At 34.5% G+C, this 25,039-nt stretch overlaps 1 protein-coding gene across 3 annotated transcripts in view; it reads left to right on the forward strand.

Annotated features, from left to right (window-relative positions):
- PLS1 (plastin 1) overlaps window positions 1-25,039 on the forward strand; it is a 49,014-nt gene that overhangs the window by 10,476 nt on the left and 13,499 nt on the right. For 2 of the 3 annotated variants that reach the window (XM_032225063.1, XM_032225061.1), the window contains exons 2-11: window positions 7,434-7,525; window positions 9,397-9,560; window positions 11,634-11,763; window positions 12,003-12,135; window positions 13,098-13,179; window positions 14,982-15,147; window positions 15,260-15,402; window positions 16,245-16,340; window positions 17,311-17,506; window positions 21,564-21,642. In XM_032225063.1, coding sequence (XP_032080954.1) covers window positions 7,456-7,525; window positions 9,397-9,560; window positions 11,634-11,763; window positions 12,003-12,135; window positions 13,098-13,179; window positions 14,982-15,147; window positions 15,260-15,402; window positions 16,245-16,340; window positions 17,311-17,506; window positions 21,564-21,642 — 1,259 coding nt within the window. In that variant the 5' untranslated portion in view covers window positions 7,434-7,455. Of the gene's footprint in view, window positions 1-96; window positions 194-7,433; window positions 7,526-9,396; window positions 9,561-11,633; window positions 11,764-12,002; window positions 12,136-13,097; window positions 13,180-14,981; window positions 15,148-15,259; window positions 15,403-16,244; window positions 16,341-17,310; window positions 17,507-21,563; window positions 21,643-25,039 lie in introns of all 3 variants that reach the window. The other variant, XM_032225062.1, reaches the window with a different exon arrangement.

A 25,039-nucleotide genomic window follows, 5' to 3' on the forward strand; every position in this document is an offset into this window, starting at 1 on the left:
CTGAATTCCTAAATTACTCCATATAATATAATGCCATTTCTTTTGTGTGATTTATAAGTCCCATCCTTAGTACTATCTTTGACCTTTGTATCACAGTGAATGTCTGAAGAATTAGGTGGTGTGCACATTTGTCATCCATCCAGAAGAGGCTGATATGATGTTGCTATGAGTAAAATGTTTATTCTGTAACAGTGTAAGTATTATCATAAATTAAGTGTGCTTAAAGTGTATTTGTTCATTGCCTTACTTGGCTTTGCTATTCAATTATGTTTGCTAGCCCTAGAGCATGGAAAAGTCCTCTAAGATTAAACCAGTCTAGAAATCTTATGAATAAAAAAATGCAGTTAAATCTATCCTGGATAAAAATGTGGTTTGAACCACACATTACTTTTGTCTTTGTGGGAGAAATATAATTCTATGAGTCTCTCCTATTGCTGTTCATCTTTTGGAGTGTTTGAAGAAATAACCCAAAAGATATTCTTTAAACAGAAATTCTTAACACAAGAAAAGAAAAAAAGAGAGAGAGAAGCTTCTTAAAAAAAATAAATTGGTGCCTGCCAGATTGTAGTAGTATTGCAACATATTCAGTATTTTGAAATAGCCAAGTTCTCATTGCAGACTTATATTCCATAGGAACACTGTGGCAGGATCTGAAATATTGTTGGGTTAAAGCCATTGATTATGAAGCAATTAGTGAAAATTCATACACGGTGTGAGAGATTGGTCACCAATTAGAACATATATAGTTACAGTTGTTGAAGCTAAAAGTTGTACAATTCAATACTGCATTTAAAAAAGCAATTACTTTTGTACATGTGGTTATTACATGTTGGTTTATTTCATTTATGATATAAATTTAAAAAGCAGTGAATGTTGCTTTTGCATTTTCAAGTCATGCTCCCTTTATGTAACCCTTTCTTTTATGTACACTGAGATCATATGCACTAAAGACAAATTCCTTGTGTGTCCAATCAGACTTGTCCAATAAAGAATTCTATTCTACTCTATTCTATTCTGTTCTATTATATTATATTTTATTCATCAGAATGGTATAATATAACTTTGTTATGCAAAAATTCTAAAAAGAATTTTTTAGAAAAACCTAAAAGAACTCTAGGTATGTAAGAATTATAAGTTCATGTTTGATTTGTAATTGTCTAACCAAGTTAAAAGTCAGTATTAGTATATGAAAGCTAGTATTTAAAATTTCCATTTTAATTTATTCTTGGCTTTTGACAATGAGCTTCATATGGACTTAATGCCGCTTTAGAGATGCATACCTTGAGTGTACTGTACTGTGAAATTCATTAATCCCTTGTCACACAGGCAGGAACAATGTTATGTTGAATTAACTTCAGGAGTAACCAGTTCTTTGGTTTTGGCAAATGTCTGTAGGTGATTGGCTAATTGTTATGTCAGTCTTATGCCTTCTCTCCTTCAAAAGGAAAATTTCTTACACAAATGGCAATCAAAGTTTAAAAAAGGAAAAAAATGTGAAAACCCTGAAGTACGAAAATTACATTATTTTGTTGATGGAAAACCCTGTCTTGATTGCTATACATGATTTTAGTAATCTAATCTAATAATCTTTTGAGCCATATAGAGTTTTGCCAAAATTAACAAATTGACTGAAGGATATATTCATTTATAGTTAATATTAGGAAAGGAAGCCTTTGAATTTTTAAAATAATATAAATAAGCCTTCAAATTAACACTAACTTTCATCATTTGAGGATACAAAATTTGCTTGCTAATAGAGAGTATTTGCAGATTTGTATTAATTACAATTTTATTAGCTTCTGGAGAGTCATTATAGTAGCCAATTAGCTCCACTTATTTTAAGACTAAATGGTGTTTGTTGATGATTAAAAGTTTCTAGTTCACTATGAAATGAAATGTTAATTTTTACTGATGGAGTAAAACTCTGGCCAGTTGAATCATTCTTTAAATTTTGTGGTTACGTGAATGTTGGAAAAAAACATTATTCTTGGTATATTATTTTTGTATGGCTAGAGTATTATTTTAAATGGAATGGGGTGTATGTGTGTGGAGTGCTGGCTTTTTTCAGTAAGTGGATTGATTGGATATGTGGCTGCATCATGATTGGTAGATTGGTGCTGATTGGTACCAATCATGATACAGCCACACATCCACTCAATCCCTTCTCTCAGTGATTTATTAGGACAGTTGATAGGTTCAAAAGATGGATGGTAAGGTAGTAAGGAATTGCCTGTAGTTGAAAAACGAACCATTTCTAAACACTGTTTAGCAGTTGTGAAAATGAATAAGATAATAAAACATGCAATTTGGATGACATGACAGCTAATACTGGACCTGAAATAATTCAACTTCCAAATTCAACCAGTGTTTTTCTTTTAAAGTTTCTCCAAAACATTACTATTCATTAATACTTTTATTTTCATATAATCCACTTTTAATGCCAGTTCTGCTGGTCACACATGCTCCATTTTATACTTTAGCCAAATTAACAATGCAGGTAACTGGTAAATCACAGCAGCATCGTAAGCCAGACCAAATTTTATACATAAGTTTCTGATATTGTAAAAATCAGCACAGAAAGCTGGACAGTAACCATCAGTCCAAAGAAGGACTCAGTATTTCAAGTAATAATGTTTATTAGTTATGATATCTAGTGATCTTAACCAAGACTTGATTATATCTGAGGCTACTTTTCAAAATCAATCAAGGTCGTTAAGGTGTAGATAAAGGAAACACACACACATACACACACATATTGCTTTATCATTTTAGCAATAGCACTTACATACGATTTCATAATGTTTTACAGCACACTCTAGCCCGTTTATATAGTCAGCATATTGCTCTGAACAATCTGGCTCCTCATTTTACTGACCTCGAAAGTATGGAAAAATGAGTCAATCTTGAACTAATCAGGATCAAACTCCTGGCAGTGGGTAGAGTTATCCTAGAATTGCATTGTAACCACTGAACCACTGTGGCTCTTAACATTTTCTAAAATGATAGTTTATTGCATCAAAACCAAAAAAGAAATTTAGCATGCCTTAACAATTTGTTTATGGCATATGCTTTTATAGGCCAGTCTATGTCATCAGATACATGCTACGTGGAGTTAGAAGCACAGTAATTGGATAGTTTGATTATTTGTGGACTTCTAATTAGTTAGATTAAAGAGGAATAAAATTCAAACAGTTGGATTGTGAAAGTGACTGAATAATCAGATTTACAAAATATAGGTAAAAACAAAGGAAGCTATTATATCTAAATGGAGTGTTTTTATTTTCTGTATTTTAGTTTCATGAAGCTGTCACCCAGAAATCCAGAAAAATATCTTGCATTTTTAAAATGAAATGAAAGCAAATGAGTTTTATTAACTATAGGTGAAATGAGTGCCTGTATTTTAATCTTGTACTTAAATAAAATTAGTGGTATTTACATTTAGGAATAAGTAAATTTTCTACCTATGTTTTATTTGACTTATTTCCTCTGTTTGCATGATATACTTAACTGGGTCATGGGGAGGGAAATGTGATACACAGACTCTAAAACCTAGCCAATTAATCCAGAGGAAGTTAGATATAATCCCAAACACACCCGGTAATCCGTATTATTTGTTGTAACAAGGTACAAGGTAATGAATTGACTGGGGGAAGGGATTGCTCAGTCATTTCTGACATGCAAACAGGACCATTAATTCCAATTTATAAGTCATGCCAATTTTTTCCAGTGAAAAATGTTATGCTTACAATGATACAATGTGAGCACTGATAAATTCTGTTCTTTGCCTATGATACAGTGGGTGCGATCAGAATTCCAGTCATCTGGTAGCCTAGGTGGGATTAGTTTTAGCTCAAAACAGCACAGGATTCTTTGAAATTAACCTAACAGCTGACAGTGGGTCATTCTTCTTTTTCTACCGCCACAAAGCATCATCTACAATAAGAGCAAACCTGCAGAATGGCACTGATTTAGGAACTTATCTTTTTTTAAAAAAAATATTGTCCTTTCTCAATAGTTAAGGGAAAATAATGGAATCTCCCTTGGCTCTGCACAATGGAACTGACCCTGATCCGGGCATATGGATTTTTAATTGGGGAGTGGGAGGGCAACATAAAAAAAAAGAGAAAGAGGTACTCTCAGTAACTTTTTGTGACAGCTGGAATGCTATAAAAATTGTTAGCAGGTATTTGACCAGGACATGGTGATCTGTGTTACTGCTTTGTGGGGTGTTTATTCTGGGAGAATGTTTGACTAGATAAATTGTGCTGTTCCATAGCTGCTGTTGTACTGATAGATGTCTGAGAAAATCCATATTAAAAAAATAAATTTTGAGGTTTCATTTTTATTTGATGGTAATTCATCAGATGTGGGGGAAAAACAAGATGGGTCTGCGGGCAGGAATCTCTCATATATCATAATAATTGTTAGAATGTTGATCATTACTGTAGATACCCCCAAAGCTCTGGAGCTCATTGGAATACCATGGGCTAGTCAGAGTCTCTGGCTGTCACATTCCTATACTGTATATATACAATAATATAACACAAAATGCAAAATGAAAGTATAATATACAGAAGGTAGCAGTAACAGTATTTCAAAACCTAAACCAATATAAATCATTGCATTAATACAAATTGCAAAATAACTAATGCATTAATACAAATTAAAAACTAATTAAAAGCCAACTAAAAAGCTTGGTAAATAGAAAGCTTCTCTCTTGTACAGATCTACTTCACTTCCTTTGTGGAAGTGGATCTCATTACAGTAGAACATCTTGAGGTCTGTTGGGAGGTCCACTAGAAGATTTTAACTAATTAACTATTTGACTTTTAAGAAGATAGTTAAGAGGATTAAGCAGAAAAAAAAGGGATGAGAAAAATGTACTCTGACCTTCTAAAAAAAAGTGTTACACAAATGCAATTAATATTTTATAGGCTATACTTACATTTAAAATTTTGGAATAATTATTGTTTATGACAGAAATAAGATGTTTTCTGATATTAAGGGTGAAACGACCAGAGTCAAACTGAAGGGAACATTACCATTCTCTACTTCTTTAACCTTCAAGCTATAGTAGAAAGAAGCTCATTTTGACACAGTGGTTTGGGTGTGGAGAAAGAGTTTAAAATCTACATGGTTAACTTAAAATATAATAGCTTAAATAAAAATTATACTATATTAAATATTGTAAATTGTAATATATGCTGACAAATTAAAGTAAGCAACAAAGGCAGAAGTGGTATTCAGCAGGTTCTGACCAGTTCTGGAGTAGTTTGGAGAACCGGTAAATACCACCTCTGACTGGCTCCTCCCCCATCTATTCTCTGCCTCCCGAATCCCAGTTGATTATAAGGAAATGTGGATTTTGCAGTAACCTTCTCTGGAGTGGGGAGGGAATGGAGATTTTACAATATCCTTCCCCTGCCACGCCACCAAGCCACCCCCCAAGCCATGTCACACCCCTCAAGCCATGCCACAGAACCGGTAGTAAAAAAAAAAAAAAAATCCCACCACTGAACAAAGGAATAGTAATTTTGTCTGATTTTTGTATTATAATTTCAGAATGGATGCCTATGGGCCTGATATAGCAAAACTATAGAGATTGTGCCATCTTAAAGTATATTTTATGGTTTGTATACCAGGCTAGCCTATTCAACCATGAGTAAACCAAACTAATATTTGTGAATCTGCCACCATGTTACTAGTATTCAAATCACTTCAAATATATATACAAGTGGGAGATATTACTAGCAGTGGAATGCTAATATTCGCAACTCTTTTATATACATTAAACCTTCTGAAATTACTACATGGACTTACAATGCTATACAATACTTTGAAGTCACTGATAGTTATATCAAAAAAATGTGTTCATTTGCAGTAGGTGATATTACTATGAAAATAAGTACAACAGCTAAATAGTTAAGCTGAAAATTCTGTGTTATAATGTATTTAATATTTTATTATTGTTGTTATTTGATGTAATTTTTGTTCTTGGCTCATTGGATATACTAATATTTCCTCCCCTCCAAATGTATTTATAGCACACATAACATGTAGTTTGTAACAAGAGATAATTTAAATCCAAAGAACAGAAACAAATATCCATTTCACATATCCAATTTATTGTTTTATTTATTGAATCTTTATTGGATTGCGACCTTTTGACAATTATAATATATGTTCCACCCTTATGGATAGTAGATGTGTCTCTGCCCAGAGACCCAGTTGCTTGGCCTACTGCATGAGGAACTGGGAGAGAGTCCTCCCCCCCCCCGATGGTTGATATGGCCTTTGTGGCTGTGTTGTCTGTGAGGACCAAAATGTGTTTCTTGGACACACTGTCCTGGAAGTGAACAAAGGCCAGATGGACTGCCTGAAGTTCCACCCAATTTATGTTGTGGCTCAGGTCTGACTGGGACCACTGACCTTGAGCCATCATCTATTGCTTTTTTTTTAATTAAAGTTTTTTATTTTTTTCATTTTCATAACACATAACCACATTATACTGTTACATAACCAACATAATTTTATATTATTAAATATTAACATCAATTTGTCTTACCATCAACTCCCCAAAAGCAATTATTGGCTCCTCTGCTCGCCATACACCATATTACCCTGTCCATCACTTTCTTATCCTTCTTTCCTCTTCCTCCCTACCTCCTTTCTATCTTCTGTCATTCTTCTCTACTTCCCCTTCCTCTCTTCTTCTCTCTTCCTCTTTGGTGGCAACTATGCATTTCCTCTGGCTTCAGCAGTGGCAAGCGAATGCCAGTCAGAAGCATAGACTAACATCTGCCCCTTCTCGTTGGACCGCTTATTTGTGGACCACCTAGAGCCCCTCTTGGTCACATCTAGGGACAAGCGCAAGATTTTGCCAACTCTTTATCAGCAGGCTGAGCCTTGCCCTCCCCCCTATTGTCAATTTTCACCCTTTCAAGGGTTGGATGGGGGGATTCAACCTCCCTTGTCCGCAGAGACAATTCCTTTCCAGAAAAGGTCAGCAGCAGGATATGGCAGATAGGAGAGTTATTCACTATTGTTGGGATGCAAAAAATACAGTACATAATGTTATTCCCTTTAGCTTCCTGCATTGGGCTTCAGCCCACAAATATTAGGCTGCAATCCCATAATTTCTAGTCATTATGAAGCTGCACTGATGCTACTGAATATTTCCCTTTTGATGCAGGTGAAAGCAGAATCTCTGTCAGCATAATTTAATAAACCCAATTGTTATTGATATAACTGTATTTGGTAAGAAATCAAAAATCTGTAACTTTTGCATAATGTGAAACTTATACTTAGAAAACAGAAATTTATACCTAATGGTCAGAATAGTATAAATTCTGATGAATCACAAAAAATTTCAATTAATTAAATATGTCTTTTCTTATTGTACTTTGTAAATATGTCTTATTGATTATTTATAGACATAAAAAACTGGCAATCAAGATGGAAAATAATGTAACAACAATTTCTCGAGAGGAACTGGAAGAACTAAAAGAAGCATTCAATAAAATAGGTAAGTTTGCTGAAGTTTTCCAAGATTTAGTTAACCCTTCATACATAATATTATATTATATATAAGAATAGTCAGATTGTCATGAAAGAAGCAATCTGTCATTTTTTTGTTAGTTTAATGAAGAAACTGGAACACTTCAGTCATTTGTTTTTCTTTAGAGGTAAGTTTTTCCACTATACTCTGAAATCTATATTTTAGTGAAATAAATAATATTCTTCTCTTTCTGCAAACAACTGCTGTTCAATCTGAGATTTGTGTTTCACTCTATGTTTGTTCATGATACTATGTGGCTTTGGAAACTCAACTACCATATTTTTTTGGAGTATAAGGCGCATTGGAGTATAAAACGCACCAAGATTTTGAAGAGGCAAATTAAAAAAAAAAGTTTTTGCACTTTGCAGACCTCCCGAAAATGGCTCATTTTGTGCAAAAATGGGCCTTTTTTGTCAAAAAGGGGGGCATGCATAGCTTTTAGGAGGCTTTTAGAGTGTTCCTGGGGGCTGGCGGGGCACAAATGAGCAAAAAATGGCCAGTTTTTTGTGAAAATGGGCCTTTTTTTCAAAAAAAGAACATGCATGCCCTTTAGGAGGCTTATAGAGTGCTGGGGGGGGGGAACGAGCAAAAAACTGTCTGTTTTTCACTCATTTTTGCCGATCTCAGGCCTCAGGAGCATCTGGAAGCCTCCTAAAGGCGATGTATGGCCATTTTTGCAAAGGAGACGGTGTTTCAGGAGCCCAAAAATGCTGTATTCAGTATATAAGACGCACCCAGATTTTCACCCTTTCTTTTGAGGGAAAAGGGTGTGTCTTATGCTCCAAAAAATAAGGTAATTATCATCTTATCACTAGTTTCAGAGGATGGTTATAAAGAGAGATAGAAGATTTTACATTGATAGGGACTTGTAATATGACTAGTGAGTAATGAATTGGCATATAATAGACTAAATAAAGGAGCAAGGTAAAATCTTATAAAAATTAGTTTTGCAAAAATAAATATGAGACAGATATAATGGAAAAGAAATTGAACACAAGGAGTCCAACAAATTATACTGTATGGAATGCTTCTACATTAATACACAAAATCTGTGTTAAACAAGATGAGCTAGAAATCATGAGGTATAAAGGCAAGTATAATATAAAAAAGATTATATAACACAGTAAGATGTATCCCACCGGTGGAGCATTGGATTTAATAGGTAAACTTTATTTCAGAGGAACAGATAACACGTTATATACCAGAAAGGAACTTAACTACACAGAGATCCATTGGACTGAAAATAACATAAGTGTTATTTGAAATGGCATGTTGAAATGTGCTATGTTCCTTGGGTCTGATGCAGACTACCAAATCAGTCATTAGAGGTACATGATGATTTTATAAAGCAGGTAATTGAAGCTTTAAAAAATCATGAAGTAATTGTAATGATATATCCAGATATGAATTGAAAGACTAATTTTGTCAAACAAAATGTGTAATAAATTTTTTATCTACATTGATGATAATTTTCTCTTTCCAAGGACAATATGCAGTGGTTAGTAGGCCAATTTATTACCTTAAACTTGTCTTTTACTAAAGATATTAAATAAGGGTAAGTTTGGATGCAATAGCTACATTGTTAGAATTTTTGATTTAATAAGCACTTGAAAAAATATCAACTTAAATAATGGTTTTTAAATTGGCCAATACAATAAACTAATAGAAATGATAAAAAGATAATATGAAAATAAAATCTGTTTGAAATAATAATATTTCAGCAAAAATACATTATCTATTACCAAAGATAGCCTAAATTCAAGAATGAAAATGTATTATTTTAAAACAGCAATTGAAATATCAATAGTAACAAAGCAATTTTGTTTTGCAATTTATAGACATTGATAATAGTGGATATGTCAGTGATTATGAACTTCAAGATCTTTTCAAAGAAGCAAGTCTTCCATTACCTGGCTATAAAGTTCGTGAAATTGTGGAAAAAATTATAGCAGTGACAGATAGTAACAAGGATGGCAAAATCAATTTTGAAGAATTTGTATCGGTAAGTAAACTAATATCCTAGGCTATATCTTAATCTGAATATAGCTGGGTTAGAATTAATTATGTATGAAACAAAAGGTTATTATTAAAATATATTTTAAAATACATGCCACAAGCTATGGCTTTACTCTATACATCACATTGCTCAATAATGTACAATATTCCTAAAATGTACCCCACACAGTCAAAAACTGATGGGTCTGTCATGTTAGTTGAGGAATGGTTATATAGCAGTAATATGTAAACTTATATATCACTCCAGAATGCTTTGCAGCACTCTCTAAGCTGTTTACAACATTAGCATATCACCCCCAACAATCTAGGACCTCATTTTACCAACCTTGGAAGTATAAAAGGCTTGAGCTGGTCCTGGCAGTGGGCCTAGTTAGCCTGCAATACTGTATTCTAACCATTGCACCACCACATCTCAAACATATGATATCCTGTTTTGTAACTTTCACAGTATTTATTTACATTTATCAGCCAGCCAACTTTAGCAGTATAGTGACAGCTTTTGAACAACAGCTCTCAAAATAATAATTTTAAAAAATTAACTTTGAAAATGGGTGTAAGACCTTTTTAGTAGCTATACCTTACAAAATCTACTCTTGTCCTTGCAGTTGTTGATTTCAGGGCAGCACATGGATCTTCACATCATTTGCTACAGGAACTATAAATTAGTCTGTATATCAATTATAACAGGTTGTGAAATGATGGCTGTTAAATTTAGTGCAATTATCAAATCCTCTTTGCCAAGGAAACTGATAGAATAACGATAGGCACATCTGGGTGCAATTTCAAAACATCTATGCCTTTTGGCTGCCCTCCACTCTGTGACTAAGAATAATGTCCAAGAAAGCTGCTTCAGTTCACTCAGAGCTGAAGAAACTTTTTCGATGAGAAGCGAAAGATCTTCAAAGAAAAATAAGAAAGTTCAGTTGCCTTTTGAAAAAGCATCTTTGGGACTCCAGTGATGAAGCACCCACAACTTCTGAAGGCAAACTATTCACTGGTTAATTGTTCTCACTTTTAGGAAGTTTCTCCTTAATTCCAGGTTGCTTCCGTCCTTGATTAGTTTCCATCCATTGTTTCTTGTTTTGCCTTTTGGTGCTTTGGAAGATAGTAGACCTCCCTCTTTTTTGGTGCAGCCTCTCAAATATTGGAATTCTGCTATTATGTCACCCCTAGTACCTTTTTCTCTAGACCAGTGATGGCTAACCTTTTTCCCATCACATGCCAAAAGCGGGGGGAGTGCAGGGGGGGGTCGTGTATGGGTGTGCCCCACCCATAATGCTATGTGTGTGACCCCATGGCATGCATGCACACATGTCCCCTGCCCTCCCCCCCCACACTTTTGGCATGTGATGGACCTGGTTTTTTACCCTCCCCAGGCTCCAGAGACTTTCTAGGAGCCTGGGGAAAGCAAAAACAGCTCCCCCCCCCCCCGAGGCCCTCCAGAGACTTCAGGAGGCTTCCCTGAAGGCTCCGGAGGGTGAAAAATGGCCGAAAAAAAAGGCCGAAGTCAACTGACCAGCACATGCATGTGTGCCGGAGCTGACAGAACAACGCCTTGCATGCCCTAACAAATGGCTCTGCATGCCACCTGTGGCACGTATGCCATAGGTTCGCTATCACGGCTCTAGACTATCCATACTCAATTCCTACAACCAATCTTCATGTTTTAATCTCCAGGCCTTTAATTATCTTAGTTGGTCTTCCCTGCACTTTTTCCAAAGTCTCAACATCTTTTTTTGCAGTATGATGACCAAAACTGGATGTGATATTCCAGATGTGGTCTTACTTAAGATTTATAAAGTGATACTAATACTTCACATGATTTTGATTCTATGTCGCCGTTTATGCAACCAAAAACTGTATTGGCTTATTTGTCTGCTGCCACATACTGCTGGCTCATATTTAAATGATCATCCACTAGGAAGGTCCCTCTCACAGTTACTATATTTGTGCCATGCTTTGCCTAATTTGTACTTGTACCTTGGTTTTTCCTGTCTAGATGCAAAACCTTGCTTTTTTCCTCATTACATTTCATTTTGTTCATGTTGTTTTTCCCCAGGTTATTCAGGAACTGAAAAGTAAAGAGATTAGCAAATCATTTCGAAAATCCATAAACAAAAAACTGGGGATTACTGCAATTGGAGGAACATCATCCATTTCCAGTGAGGGAACTCAGCATTCTTACTCAGGTAAAAAAATTGTAATGTTCAAAGGAATGTTTTTCTCAATGTAATGCTAGGATTAACATTTATGAAGGAATATGGATATGGTTCTTATAATTACAGGATGGCCTGCTCAAAATAAAAGATACATAACAGTATTCCCTATTACGGTTTCTTTTAGAGTGTGCTGAGACAGCAAGGTTGAGTCTATGGCATATCTATTGCTCGATTGCTCTTAAAATATATTTTCCTCTTTTATTTTCCAGAAGAAGACAAGGTTGCATTTGTTAACTGGATAAATAAAGCTCTTAAAGATGACCCTGACTGCAAACATTGCCTCCCTATGGATCCATCAGATGCTAGCCTTTTTAAGTCACTTGCTGATGGTATCCTCCTTTGGTATGTTCAATTTTTAAAAAAATGTTTACCAAAATACAGGCTGGTGAGTACTTAAGGCATTATCATCACTTAATTTTGATACTATAAGCCCTATTTCTTTTAGTTGGAAAGTTCAGCAAATTTTGAATTCTTTCATTGAAATCAATAAAATATATATATATACAGGTAGTCCTCACTTATGAATATTAATTGGCATTGGGAACCCTGCTGCTAAGCAGGACAGTCATAAAGTGCAATATCATGTGACTGTCCTGACTTATGAAGGCAGTTCTTCCAATTGCTGTTATTAGGCAAATCCTCCAGTCAAGGTTTGGTACACAGTTGCTGCTTCTGCATTGCTATTAGCAGTCTCATTGAAGAGTTTTACAAAGGAATCACCCATTCTCCTTTACTTCCCCTATCACCATATCCACCTTGAATAAGAATGAACTGCTATTTTTAACAGCAGCCTTGGATTTATATGGAATGCTTTAATACTAATCTCTACTGATCCCAGAAATTATCCAAGTGTAAACATTTGAAAATCAGAATTAAGCTAACTGTTTCCAGCATGATGCTGTGGTCTAACAGCTATTGTCTTCATTCTCCATGCTAGGTCAAAGACAGTTCTGATATTTTTCATCTTGGCAGGGAGGAAATGTATGTTACATGAACATGCATGTACATATGCTTATGCCTCCTCTTCTGTCTGTGGTGACTAAGTGTAGATTCTTCAGTTAATAACGGTGGAAGATTAGTATATGAAAAAACTAAATGAATTACAGCTATGTATGGTGCTAATGTTATTCCATTTATGGAAATAAAATATTCATTCCATAAGTTTTCATATTCTGTATGCCTACTAAATGTTTTGCTATTTAAGGTTCACATTTATGGAGAACTTTAATCTGCCAATCTTTTTAATCACTTTACACTGAATTTCTTTCACATTAAGCTAATAATTATTTTTCTTTATTTTCAAGCAAAATGATTAATTTATCTCAGCCAGATACAATTGATGAAAGAGCAATTAATAAGAAGAAGCTTACAGCATTTACTAGATCAGTAAGTAAACCATAGCCAAAATCTAATAGTTGAATAGCAATTAAGAAGATGAACAAGGCAAATTATAAACTGTAAGACATATATGGATGATGTTTGGGAAGGAGATTAAAATTTGATCGTAGCTCTCATGTAAAATTACATTACAAGATAATGCCAAACTTGAAAATTTCTTACACAAGCCAGAAATGGGATTGATACTAGTGTTTTAAAAGATTAAAAAGAATTTGGTTTGCTTAAAACTTCTGAATTGCATATATATAATTAAAATGTATTTTAATTTTACAGTTTGGGCCTCAGGTGTGAGCAAAATCTAAAATTACTAAATTATTAAAATTTATTAGAAAAATGGTTTTGGAAGTTTCTGAATATATAATTAATTTAAATCTACAACTGAAAAGTTGTACCAGGATAAATATAGAAAAACCTGCACTGAGATACAACAAATCAATGTGTTAGAATTTTAAAAAGTCACACTAATGTTCTATGATCTCAAAATGCAATTAATTCCACAGAGGGTTCTCTTTCATGTTTATTGGGCACCCCGAAAATACTGTAGGTAGTTAGATTCCAATGTCCATCTGTAACATTTTGGAAGTGACACAAATTTTATGTTTTGGAATTGATATAAATTGAAGACATTTTGGCATAATATTCTCCAGACTCTAAACCTTATTATGAAACAGGAGATTTATCATTCATAGGGTGTAGCTAAGATTGTTTTTATTATTTATTTATTTATTTATTTATTAAATTTATATGTCATCCCATCTCACTGTCTGAAGCAACTGGTTTTACTCTAGTGGGGGGAAAAGATCCTTAATTAAAAAATACTCTCAGCATAGGAAATAGCTTTTTATTGCATAAAGTATGATCAATATCACTTCAGTTAGCTACAGTTTAATTTGTTGTTTGAGACCTGGGTTTCAATTATATGTAAGAGTATTGAACATATATTTTTCTTTCAATATTTTTCTGTATTTTCTTTATCTTTGTTTCAGCTTTCTTATATTTCTTATATTTTATTTTTATATTTTGGGTTTTTTTTGCTTCTGGTTATAGATGAAAAATGCATATAAAAACAAGGCAATAAATTGTAACATTTCTAGTTATTTAAACTTTCTCTATATATTGTATTGCTGTAGTAAATATATTAATATGTGTGAGCATTTGAGTAGAACAGTTTCCAGGAAGCTTTCTCATTTCTAGCATAGAATTTTGCACATAGTTCTATTACTAAAATATTTGTAATCCATGTTTGTAGAACATATCAGTTCAAGTTGTTCTACTACCTGTTTTGTTATGCCTATTAACTTCCTCCAATTTTACATTCCCTCCCCCTAAAAAATGTCTTTTTGTTTCATCATAATCCTTTTTTACATTAAAAACTTGTGTGTGTTTGTGTATTCATCTCTGATTCGAAAGGTCTTATTTATTTAGCTTTCACATCTCCATTTTTCTTATAGTATTTTATTTAGATGTCATAGTTATATAGCAATTTTTAGAATATCCTAGCACAGGCATATTCTGAGTTATGATGGTAACATTTTATATGGTTGAGTTACTAAAAGAATAAACATAAATTAACAGCTGTATTAAAAAGGGCCTATGCTCTATCAGCTCTTTCAATGGAAAAATACTTAATATTATAGAATGATTTATTAAATACTGACTTTCAGTTTTTCAAATATGCTGAAAACAGTTCAAATGTCAGCTGATTTATGAAATACTTTCTTAGTCTGTTCATTCTACATCTGTTTCTTTCTCTCTAATGTAGTGTTGTTGTTTTTTTGCTTTGATTTTAGGAAAATCTAGATCTAGCACTAAATTCTGCATCGGCTATTGGCTGTACAGTAGTTAACATTGGATCACAAGATCTAATAGATGGAAAGCCACATTTGGTGTTAGGATTACTATGGCAAATTATTAAAGTTGGGCTTTTTTCTGATATAGAGATTTCCAGAAATGAAGGTGAGAATTTTAAACATTCATCAGGAATAATAAATTCTGTAGCTTAAGCATATTCTTTTATTTGTTTTTCTTTTGAAGTTCCAGAATAATATTTATTGAAAACCTTTTCCAGCTCTTATTGGTTTACTAAGTGATGAAGAAGAATTGGAGCAATTAATAAAATTGTCTCCAGAAGAACTTCTGCTACGCTGGGTTAACTACCATTTGAATAACGCTGGGTGGAAGAAAATAAGCAACTTTGGTCAAGACATTAAGGTATATCTTACTTAAACTTGTAGTAAATAAAGCAATTATTTCAATCAGAATTTTAAAAATAGAACTAATCAAAGTTTTCATAAATTATTCTGCTATTGCATTTTAATAAAAAGTATACTATTGAAATACTTTTTGAACCTAACGTATTATTGCCATACATTGCCAACTTATGAAAGACCATTTCTTAAATAAGAAATTCCATGGTCTCAAAAAGCTATTTATAAAACTTATGGAAGAAGAATAAGAAAAATATCATTTCTAGAATCAAAAACTATGGAAGCAAATTAATACTTATAACATTAAAAAATAACAAAAAACAGATTTCCTTACTTTTTTTATTATATTATTAAACGTATGTAGCACAATTACCAAAAGTTTTGGAATCCAGAGAAGTGGGATAATTGCAACTGGAATTGTTTAGAATTTTGGATCCAGGAGAAAACAACAGAGCCTAGATACCTGTATTTAGAGATTTAATTCATCTAAAAGCTGACCTTTAAGCTGAGGACACCTGGTTCTGCAAAATCTCTGTTGTGAGCCAGTAAAACTTGTTGTTGCTCTCCATCAAGATCAGCTCCTGTATTTTTTTTAGCACTGTTTATCCAGGCACCTTTTTATTGCTGTAATTCTGTAGATACATCCCAACATATTACTTTGTGTCTTTTTCAAAGGTGATATCCTCCAAGAAATATGAAAATCCATTAACAAAATATATTCTATGCAGAACCTATATAGAATATGATTACAGGCATATTAGTATAACAATTCCAGTCATTCTCATTTCAGCATCGGATAAGTGTACATTAATCATTTTTGTTTAAAATTTGCATTGTTCAATTCAGGACTCAAAAGCTTATTATCATCTTTTGAATCAAATTGCACCCAAAGGAGGCAACAATGGAGAAAAAGCCATTGCCATAGATCTTTCAGGTTTTAATGTAAGTGTTCTGTTAATTCTTTCAGATTATAGACACTGGCTAGGTTGGCAAACCAAGTTATAGCATTTCTACTAAGCATATCTAACAGATTTCTTGAATAGATAATTAAACAATATGATTGAATTCCTTTTTTTAAAGGAATGGGTTGCTTTGTATAATCTGACCAACTATGTTAAAAAAATTGATAATCTAGTCATCTGATGTGATGGTTTAATAATGAGTCTTAATGCGGGATACTTTGAGAATCAAGCTGGAATATGCTTCAAATATACATTGAAGATTTATTTCAATATATTTTGTCTCAAGTTTATATGGTAGAGTCAGTTATGACTTTTTTTTACCATTACATAGTCTTAGATTATACTGATTATTCAAATCCGATCTAATCTGGTTTCAAACTCTGAGATGGAAAAATTTCCAAAACATTTAAGTCTGAGAAAGACATGGCTGCTTAAATTATACAAACATTATGCTTTGAATGTGCTTCCATAGGTTTAGAGACATCTGTTTTGAAGCATTTGTAAAAACTTGCTATCAGTTACTTAACAAGCAGAAAATGAAAACAAAAACAAAACAGATACCTGTTAGTATTCCAGGTAAAACTCTTCTTGGAATATAACAGTGAAGTATGTTACCCTTTCCCCCATTATATAGGCTACTTTTCTTTTTTCATAATAATATATTCTTGACTACTGTATTGTGTTGCCTAGTCAGAGTCTGATCTTAGAGATTAAAAAACCACTGAGGATGTTTCCTTTAGATCTTCTGAGGGAAGAGTATGGTATTGTAGACTGCTATAGGTGGGCCAAAGCACAGATTCTAAATGCATTTAAATGCAATCAGGAATCCTGCAAAAACAGGGTTTTCTTTCCAAACAATTTATGTTTTTCTTCTGCATCTAGAATTTTATGTCTAATGCAAAAATGGATGCATGTATTTTATTTTAAATTTGCAATTTATTTTTCCCCAGGAACCAAATGATTTGAGGAGAGCTGAATATATGCTTCAACAAGCAGATAAATTGGGTTGCAAACAGTTTGTGACGCCTACAGATGTGGTTGCAGGCAACCCTAAACTTAATATAGCCTTTGTTGCAAACCTCTTTAACACATACCCTGCCCTGCAAAAGCCTAAAAACAATTCTTATGATTTCAGTTTATTAGAAGGTAAGTAACTTCAATACATACTAATTGAGATATTGGAGAAAGACTTATTTGTATTTGGTTGTTTATTATTTCTTAATTTAAATAATTCAATGGGGATATTGTTTGCTTGTTTATTTAATAGTGTACTTGTATGTTGCCTCTCCCTTAATGGCTTAGGGCAGCTTAGAGCAATACAATTAAAACAGCAACAGTTTAGTTAAAACAAATGCTAAACCAGATTAAAAGATTTGACTATGATTTGAGCTCCTTTCTAAATCTAAGAAGAGTGAAGTGCTGCCAAATTCTAGCCAGCTGAGTTTCTAGACCACCTTCAAAAACATCCTATAAAGACTAATGCAGTCTTTAGTTGTTAGTGTACAATATTTTCTTCTTCACTTATGGACATGATTTATCAACCAAAGTTGATAAAAGATCTCTTGATTTTATTAATGGTCCAGGATTTAATGCTGTATTTAAAAGGTACTCCCAGATTGCAAATCTGATCCTTAATGGAAAATGTACACTTTTCAAATCCTGAAGTCCACCTTCTGAATCAGAAGCAACTCCATTTTGTCTGTGCTAAGTTTCTCTAACATCAAGTCCCTTGTTGTTCTTTAACTTAATTATATTATTTCATTGAAAGTTTAGTTCACTATGTTTTTCCCAATTATGCTCAAGCCATATAATTTAACATGATTTTTGGGGTGGGTGGGTTGGAGGAGGGGAAATATGCTAGTTTCCATTCAAAACGATGGAGTAAAATTGGAACACACATACCTATAAACCTAATTGCGCAAGACAGTTAAGAATGGAAAAGATTTCCCCAATATAGGTAGTCCACAATTTACAACCATTCTTTTAGTGACCATTTGAAGTTACAATAGCACTAAAAAAGTGACTTGGGACTGTTTTTTATACTTATGACAATTGCAGCATCCCCATGATCATGTGATAAAAATTTGAACACTTGGCAACTGACATGTATTTATGATAGTTACAGTATTTGGGGCTCATGTGACCTTCTGACAAGCAAAGTTAATGGAGAGGAGTTCAAATCACATCAAGATCTTGGATCTTAAACTGTTTTTTTAGATGTTAAGGATACCCAAATACTGAAATTAGGCTAGTGCTCATAATATTACATTTAATAACTTTACAATCTTTCTTCATAAAATGCAGATTTGACTCCTCCTACTTTAGGTACTGTATTTAGTTGGAGGCTTTTGGCTTGTAAAATTATATTTTGAAATCTGTTTTTCCTTTCATTCTGTTACTGTGATGACTGTTCTCTTTGTAACTGTCTTGTTTTTGTGACATATTAGTGTTTTTCTTTTAATATGCCATTACAGCTGTGGAAAAATATTAGTAATAGACATTTATTTTAAAGTCAAATGAATTAACTTTACTTCAATAGATAATTGAGTTCTTGGGAGCTGTGATATAAAACCTCACAAATGTGAATGAAACGATAAAGTTGTCAAAAGTGAAAATTCCCTTACCTAAATTCAACTATTTGTTCAAGGCATGTATCAGCTAGAAGGCTTCCAACAGAATAAAAACAAGACAGTTTCTTGCCTCAGGCTTTTAAAAGAAAATTATGGAGAAAAAACAAGGCAAACATAAAAAATAAACTTAGTTCTTAAGATATATAGTAATTATCAGTTGTAATAAAGTTAGAAGTTGCTAGTAGTGTTATCACTATGAACTGGAATGGAAACATTTCAAAAACAGGACAGAAAAATGGCATTCTATATTCCTCTTAGGGTAGCCTATTGAAATGATTGCTGGATAATTCTTGAAGAAAACAAGGGCTTTCCCTCACTACTATGCTGATACACATATCTGCAGTCCTTACCTTGGCAGAATTTTAAGCTTTTAAATTAAGAAATTTGTGCCATTCCCACAGATAAATCCTATTTTGTGTGATAAAGCTGGAGATTAGGTGCTATTCTTATAGTTTTACAGGTAGTCCTCAGTAAACAGCCAGAAGTTGTATTAGAATTTTCATCACTAAGCAATTTAATCATAAAGTATGATATCACGTGATTGTATTGCTTAGCAGTAATTATCTTAGTACCATTGCCATCATTAAACAAATCCCACCCGGTCCTTAGGCAAGGACCCATCCCAATCCAAACAATTGCTGGGTTGGTACCTCCCAGCATGGGTAAGGCTCCCTCCACATGAACTCCTCCCAGCTCCATATCTCCTCCCGCAAGCTCCATGTCTCGTCTCCCCCCCCCATCTCTATATATTTTGGCCAGCAACACTCTGCTAACTCTGCTGCCCTGCATTCTACTGGCCTTTCATCCTCAGCTGATCTTCACCATCTTCTTCCTGCTGCTGCCAAGAAGAATGGCCAGGCTGGACATAACTTTTCAGCATCAGGAGGAAAAAAATAGCAAATATGAACTCGGAGTGACAGGGCCAGCAGAGTACAGGTTGCCAGGACTGATGGAGCGAGGTTGTGAGAGGATGCATGAGAGGCACCATGCGCAAGACGCCTGGCAAAGATCTGAGAGGGTGTAAGAGGGGAGTGCATGAGAGGTGTTGTTCAGGTCTGCAAGGGTGCCCAAGTGGTGCCACACAAGTTGGGAGGGTGCCAGCCCAGTACATGCACAGTGGGCTGGGAGAGGAAGTGCGGGTGGGCGATATACCCAGTGACTTGACTTTCTGGGGAATCCAGCCGGAAAGATTGCAAATGGTGATGACATGATTGCAGGATACTTGGCAAGCAGTTGTAACTGTGAACCTATACTGGTTGCAAATTACCCAACTTGACATCAATAGTGGAATGACTGGAACTCCAAGGACTGGTTGGAACTATAATTGGTTCAGTGCTGTCTTAACTTGGAAACATGACTGGCCATACAAGTCATAGTTTGAGGACTACCTATAATTCCATTTTAGTTTTATTATGGGAATATTCAAATCATGTTAGAAATAATACAGTAAGAGTAAAAGATAGACAAAATGAATTGTGTTTCGATCAGCAATACTGAGGGCTGCATGGCTATAAAACCCAATGGAGAAATTCATCTTATCCTGAACAGCAGCCATGCTTAAGGATAACTGGATTTATTTTCCTGACAAAATGAATGTTGAAGTTACTCCTATTTTGATAACTGAAATTAAACATTCAGCATTTTTCTATTTTGAGAAAGTGAAAAATAATCAGCATGATTATTTGATCATATCCGTTTCTGATCTCTATGTATGCTTATTGCTGCCCAACAATGCGATTACAGAAGAAAAGTGCCACAAGGCATGTTATTACCATGTTCCAGTTTGTGTTGGTTATCTATTATTTATACCTATTCCATGGAAAGCAAATGTGTATATTCTCAAGAAGGTATCTATTAAACACTGAACAAGAATGAAAGGAGTTCTAGTGATGGTAGGTGGTCATAAATAAGTTTAAGAAATTGATTTCAGAGTGGCATATTAAATATAACCCTTATTTTTTTACTTTCACAGTTCTTTCAGTCAGAATTGATTTTTTTTCAGCTTGCATGTTATGTTCTGCATTATTTAGCATGAAGTTTTAATTTTTATTGTGAACTTGCCAAATATACCCTTCTTTCTATAACCAATTATCTTGGAAGCATGTTAATTTTTTCTGAAGTATTCAAAATATATTTCAGTTAGAGATTGAAATACCTTTTGAAACAAATAATTTTAACTGAAAGCTGCAAAAGAAAATATAGATTTTTCTGAACTGGGCCATATTGGCTAGTATTATGGGCAGCTGAAATGGTCTTTGATTCAAAAGATCTAGACTCATGTAGACCCCAAACATATAATTTGATGGGTGGTCAACCACCAAACTGAACTAACTGTTGTGGACACAAAGATTTTTTTTTGCTATTGCTGTGTTCTAAATATTTAGCACAATAAGTATCCTTTTTATGGTTTTGATTTAATTCAGATTTCTTTATTTTTCACCCATTTATATATATTTCCACTTTATGATAACATTCTCCTGCTTTGTGATACCATTCCTTCTCTTTGGGATACAATAGAGTTAAAAACAGACCAAAAATCAGAGTATAATTAAATTACTATCTTTCTATTGTAGGTGAAAGTAAGGAAGAGAGAACATTTAGAAACTGGATGAATTCATTGGGGGTTACTCCTTATATTAATCACTTATACAGGTAAAGAAAAAAATGTAGTTTTTACCTTGAGCAAAGTATGCTGAAATATACCAAGGCTGTTAAGTGTTTAAGATTGTTCCTTTGTTTCAAGGTTTGACATAAAATTATACATGGTAATGCAGTAGTACCAATTTCAATCACATTTTTCCTAGTATATCTGTGCTGAATCGTTTAAGCTTATTTGGATTAATGCTTATTTTCTACCTGCATCCAAGGGCAAGATTTTTCTATTTAGCTCAAAACTGTTGCCAGTTTGGGCAGTGTTATTTTTAGGTATATTGCTGATTCAAATATGTCCCGAAAATCTATTGGAGAATTAAACTGGTGGCTGCAGTGGAAAGTTGATTTTTTAATAGACAGCTGTCCATTCTTGGAGCAATTTGAGAGCCTACATTGCCTGTTCTTTCTGATCCACCTCTTGAATAAGTATTGTCTCAATACAGTACACTTTTCTGAATGAAATATTAATACAGTAATAGTTTATTATATTGCATTCCATTGGATTTCCCCTAAATGTATCAATGATAAATCAGTATGGAACAGTTCAAACCTGTTCAGTTCAGACTTGAGGAAGTAGAAAGAATCCTTATGACTGTGAGCTCAGCCACTTGCTCATGAGACTCATGCACCCTCATAATTGGCTAAGGTTGCTGTGGGGGGGAGGAGTGATATGTGAATGAGTTTTAGTTGGGGTGAATTTGTCCTTGAGACAAGGGTTCCCCCCCCCCACCTCTTAAGGATGTGTTGATTTGTCCTTTCCTAAAAAAGCCAATCACTGGATACCACTATATAGGACAACCTCCAACCAGTGTCAGATCTCCCTATTTTAGGGAAGTTCATGGTGAAAGTGATCCACAGCAGGTTCAGTCAGGGTCCAGGCCTGGGCATGTTTCTGGACACAGAAATGGCATTGATTGTGCTTTTGGATGATCTCTGGTGGAAGCAGCTGTCAGTAGTACATCCTTCCTGGCTCTTCACATCAAGTGAGCATGCAGCACAGCCACGAGCAAACCAGCAGTAGCGACTGCCGGATTCCACTCCTGCATCACACATCTTCTCCATGAACTGCATTGGTTATTAATTCAATTCCAGATACAATTCAAGATGTTGATTTTCACCTTTAAAGCCCTATGTGACATTGGGAAGGATTATTTGAGGTACTGCCTCTCCCCAATTACATTTGTTTATCCCATTATGAGCTGTCTCGCTCACTCACACATAACAGTGGTTTAATGATTTTTTTTTAATATTCCCCAACAATTCCCTTCACAAAAAACCCAGAACTGTCCCAATTAAATCCAGCCAAAAGCAGACCATTGCTAGTCCACAGAGCAATGGCCAATGAGTCCACAAGGCACTTGAAAGTTTCCCAAACAAGATAAACCCACTAGGAAAAATTAACTCACAATACAAGAAGATTCACAAGGCATGATCCAAATCAAATCAGGTGTCAATCCAAAGCAAGGCAAGAATTACAACCAGGATACACACAGGTAGTAAATGAACACATTGTTCCCAGCATCACCTCCATCTGTCTGCTGTGCTAAATAGTCAGCTTCTGGTGCAGCCCATCAAGAAGGGCAAGGCTGCCTCCTCAAGAGTAATTGGGCTGACTTTTGTTGCTCCTGGCTTTTCTCTGCCCTATGTTTTCGGATCAGATGCAGAAGGCAGTCCTTTCTTCCTCATCAGACTGGCTACAGCTTCCTCATCAGACTGGCTGCAGCCTCAGGGCTGTTCTGCTGCAGTTGTGGTTCAGCCAATTTCTAATGGCTGCTTGACCAACTCCCTTCTAATGTGCCTGTAACTGGTTCATCCTCCTCCAAACTAACATTTGGAGAAGTATCTGGGGAAGTATCCAGGGGAGTCATCACACTGTAGATCTGACAGGAGATCCCATTTCCATCTGATGGGATCTAGGAAGGTGCCAAACATGTTTTTTTTAATCAGGGCTGGGCATGTAATTGTATGAGGCAATGACCTTGGAAATGAGGGGAACAGATGCAGCCTAGGGAACAATCAAACAAAAGGGAATGGAAGTGAAATGTAGTAAGGATCCATCCAAAATTTTGGGTGAAAAGATACCATGGGAAAATTTGTACTTTAGTCTGGCAAGAATCTGTTAATACATCCCTACAAGAAAGTAGAATTAATTCATCTTGTGTTTCCTGTCTGGGCCACTCTCAGACAGTACAATCTGGGAGGCTGATAAGTGACCTCCTGGCAGCAAGAAGCTTACAAATGTATAATATTCTGAATTTAACCTTTTTGAAATCTTGGTTTTCTTTATGCTTAATTACTTAAGTTTTTAAGTGGTTTTAAAATGAGTTTTATTTATTTGTTTCATAGTATATCATCCAAAGTCTCTCTGTGTGAGATGGGCTGCTGTATAAATGTGATAAATAACAATATATTACAATATGTATTATCATTACAGTATATGGTGGGATTGTTGAATACAAACTCATAAATTAGCATACCAGATTATACAAAGTATCAAGATCTGAAAATCAAAGTTGAAAGATTATAGCATAAATCATCCATGGTGGACTCACTGGTTATCGGCATGTTGCATGCCATACCAAAAAATCTTGGATGGCATTTAGAAAATCTGTGCATTGACAAAGTTTCCATCTATTAATTATAAAGTATACGCTGCTTAGATCTAAACCTATACTATGCTCAATATATTATGACATCTTAGGTTCTTGGGAAGAACTTATTGCATATGAAGGCCAACACCAGCTAAAGAACTGGTAACTCTGTGTTCACATTGTTGTGTACATAATAATAATAATTGGAAGACTGGCAAGTAATATCATTTGCCTGCAAGCAAGAACTGGTGGGACCATAAAATAGAGAAATAGAAAATGAAGAATGTAAAGTGCTCTGAGACTTTAGAATAAAAACCGACAGACACCTGCCACATAATATCCCAGACTTAGTTGTCACTAAGAAAGATGACATCTCGATAGTGGACATGGCAATATCTGGAGACAACAGAATAGAAGAAAAAGAACCGGAGAAAGTAGCAAAATATAAAGACCTGCAAATAGAAATAGAACAACTGTTGTAAAAAAAAGCAAAGGTAGTACCATAGTAATAGGCACCTTAAATGCAATCTCAAAACAATCAGAGCACCACTTGTACCATTATCATTGACAAATTCAATTGCAAAAGGCAGCTTTACTTGATACAGCTTAAATTATGCAATGATATCAGTAACATCTTCAAGCAACCACATCTACCTATCTCATGTCCCTGGGAAGGACTTGATAGGTGGATAAAAATGCCAAATCCAGTATAACCATCTGGCTGACCTCAACCAATCATAATACTTTAAAATAGTAATTTGTGAGTTGTGGATGATTTTAATAAACAATTTAAATGGGAAATTTAG

The sequence above is a fragment of the Thamnophis elegans genome, chromosome 10 (assembly GCF_009769535.1).
Source record: "Thamnophis elegans isolate rThaEle1 chromosome 10, rThaEle1.pri, whole genome shotgun sequence".
Lineage (NCBI taxonomy): Eukaryota > Metazoa > Chordata > Lepidosauria > Squamata > Colubridae > Thamnophis > Thamnophis elegans.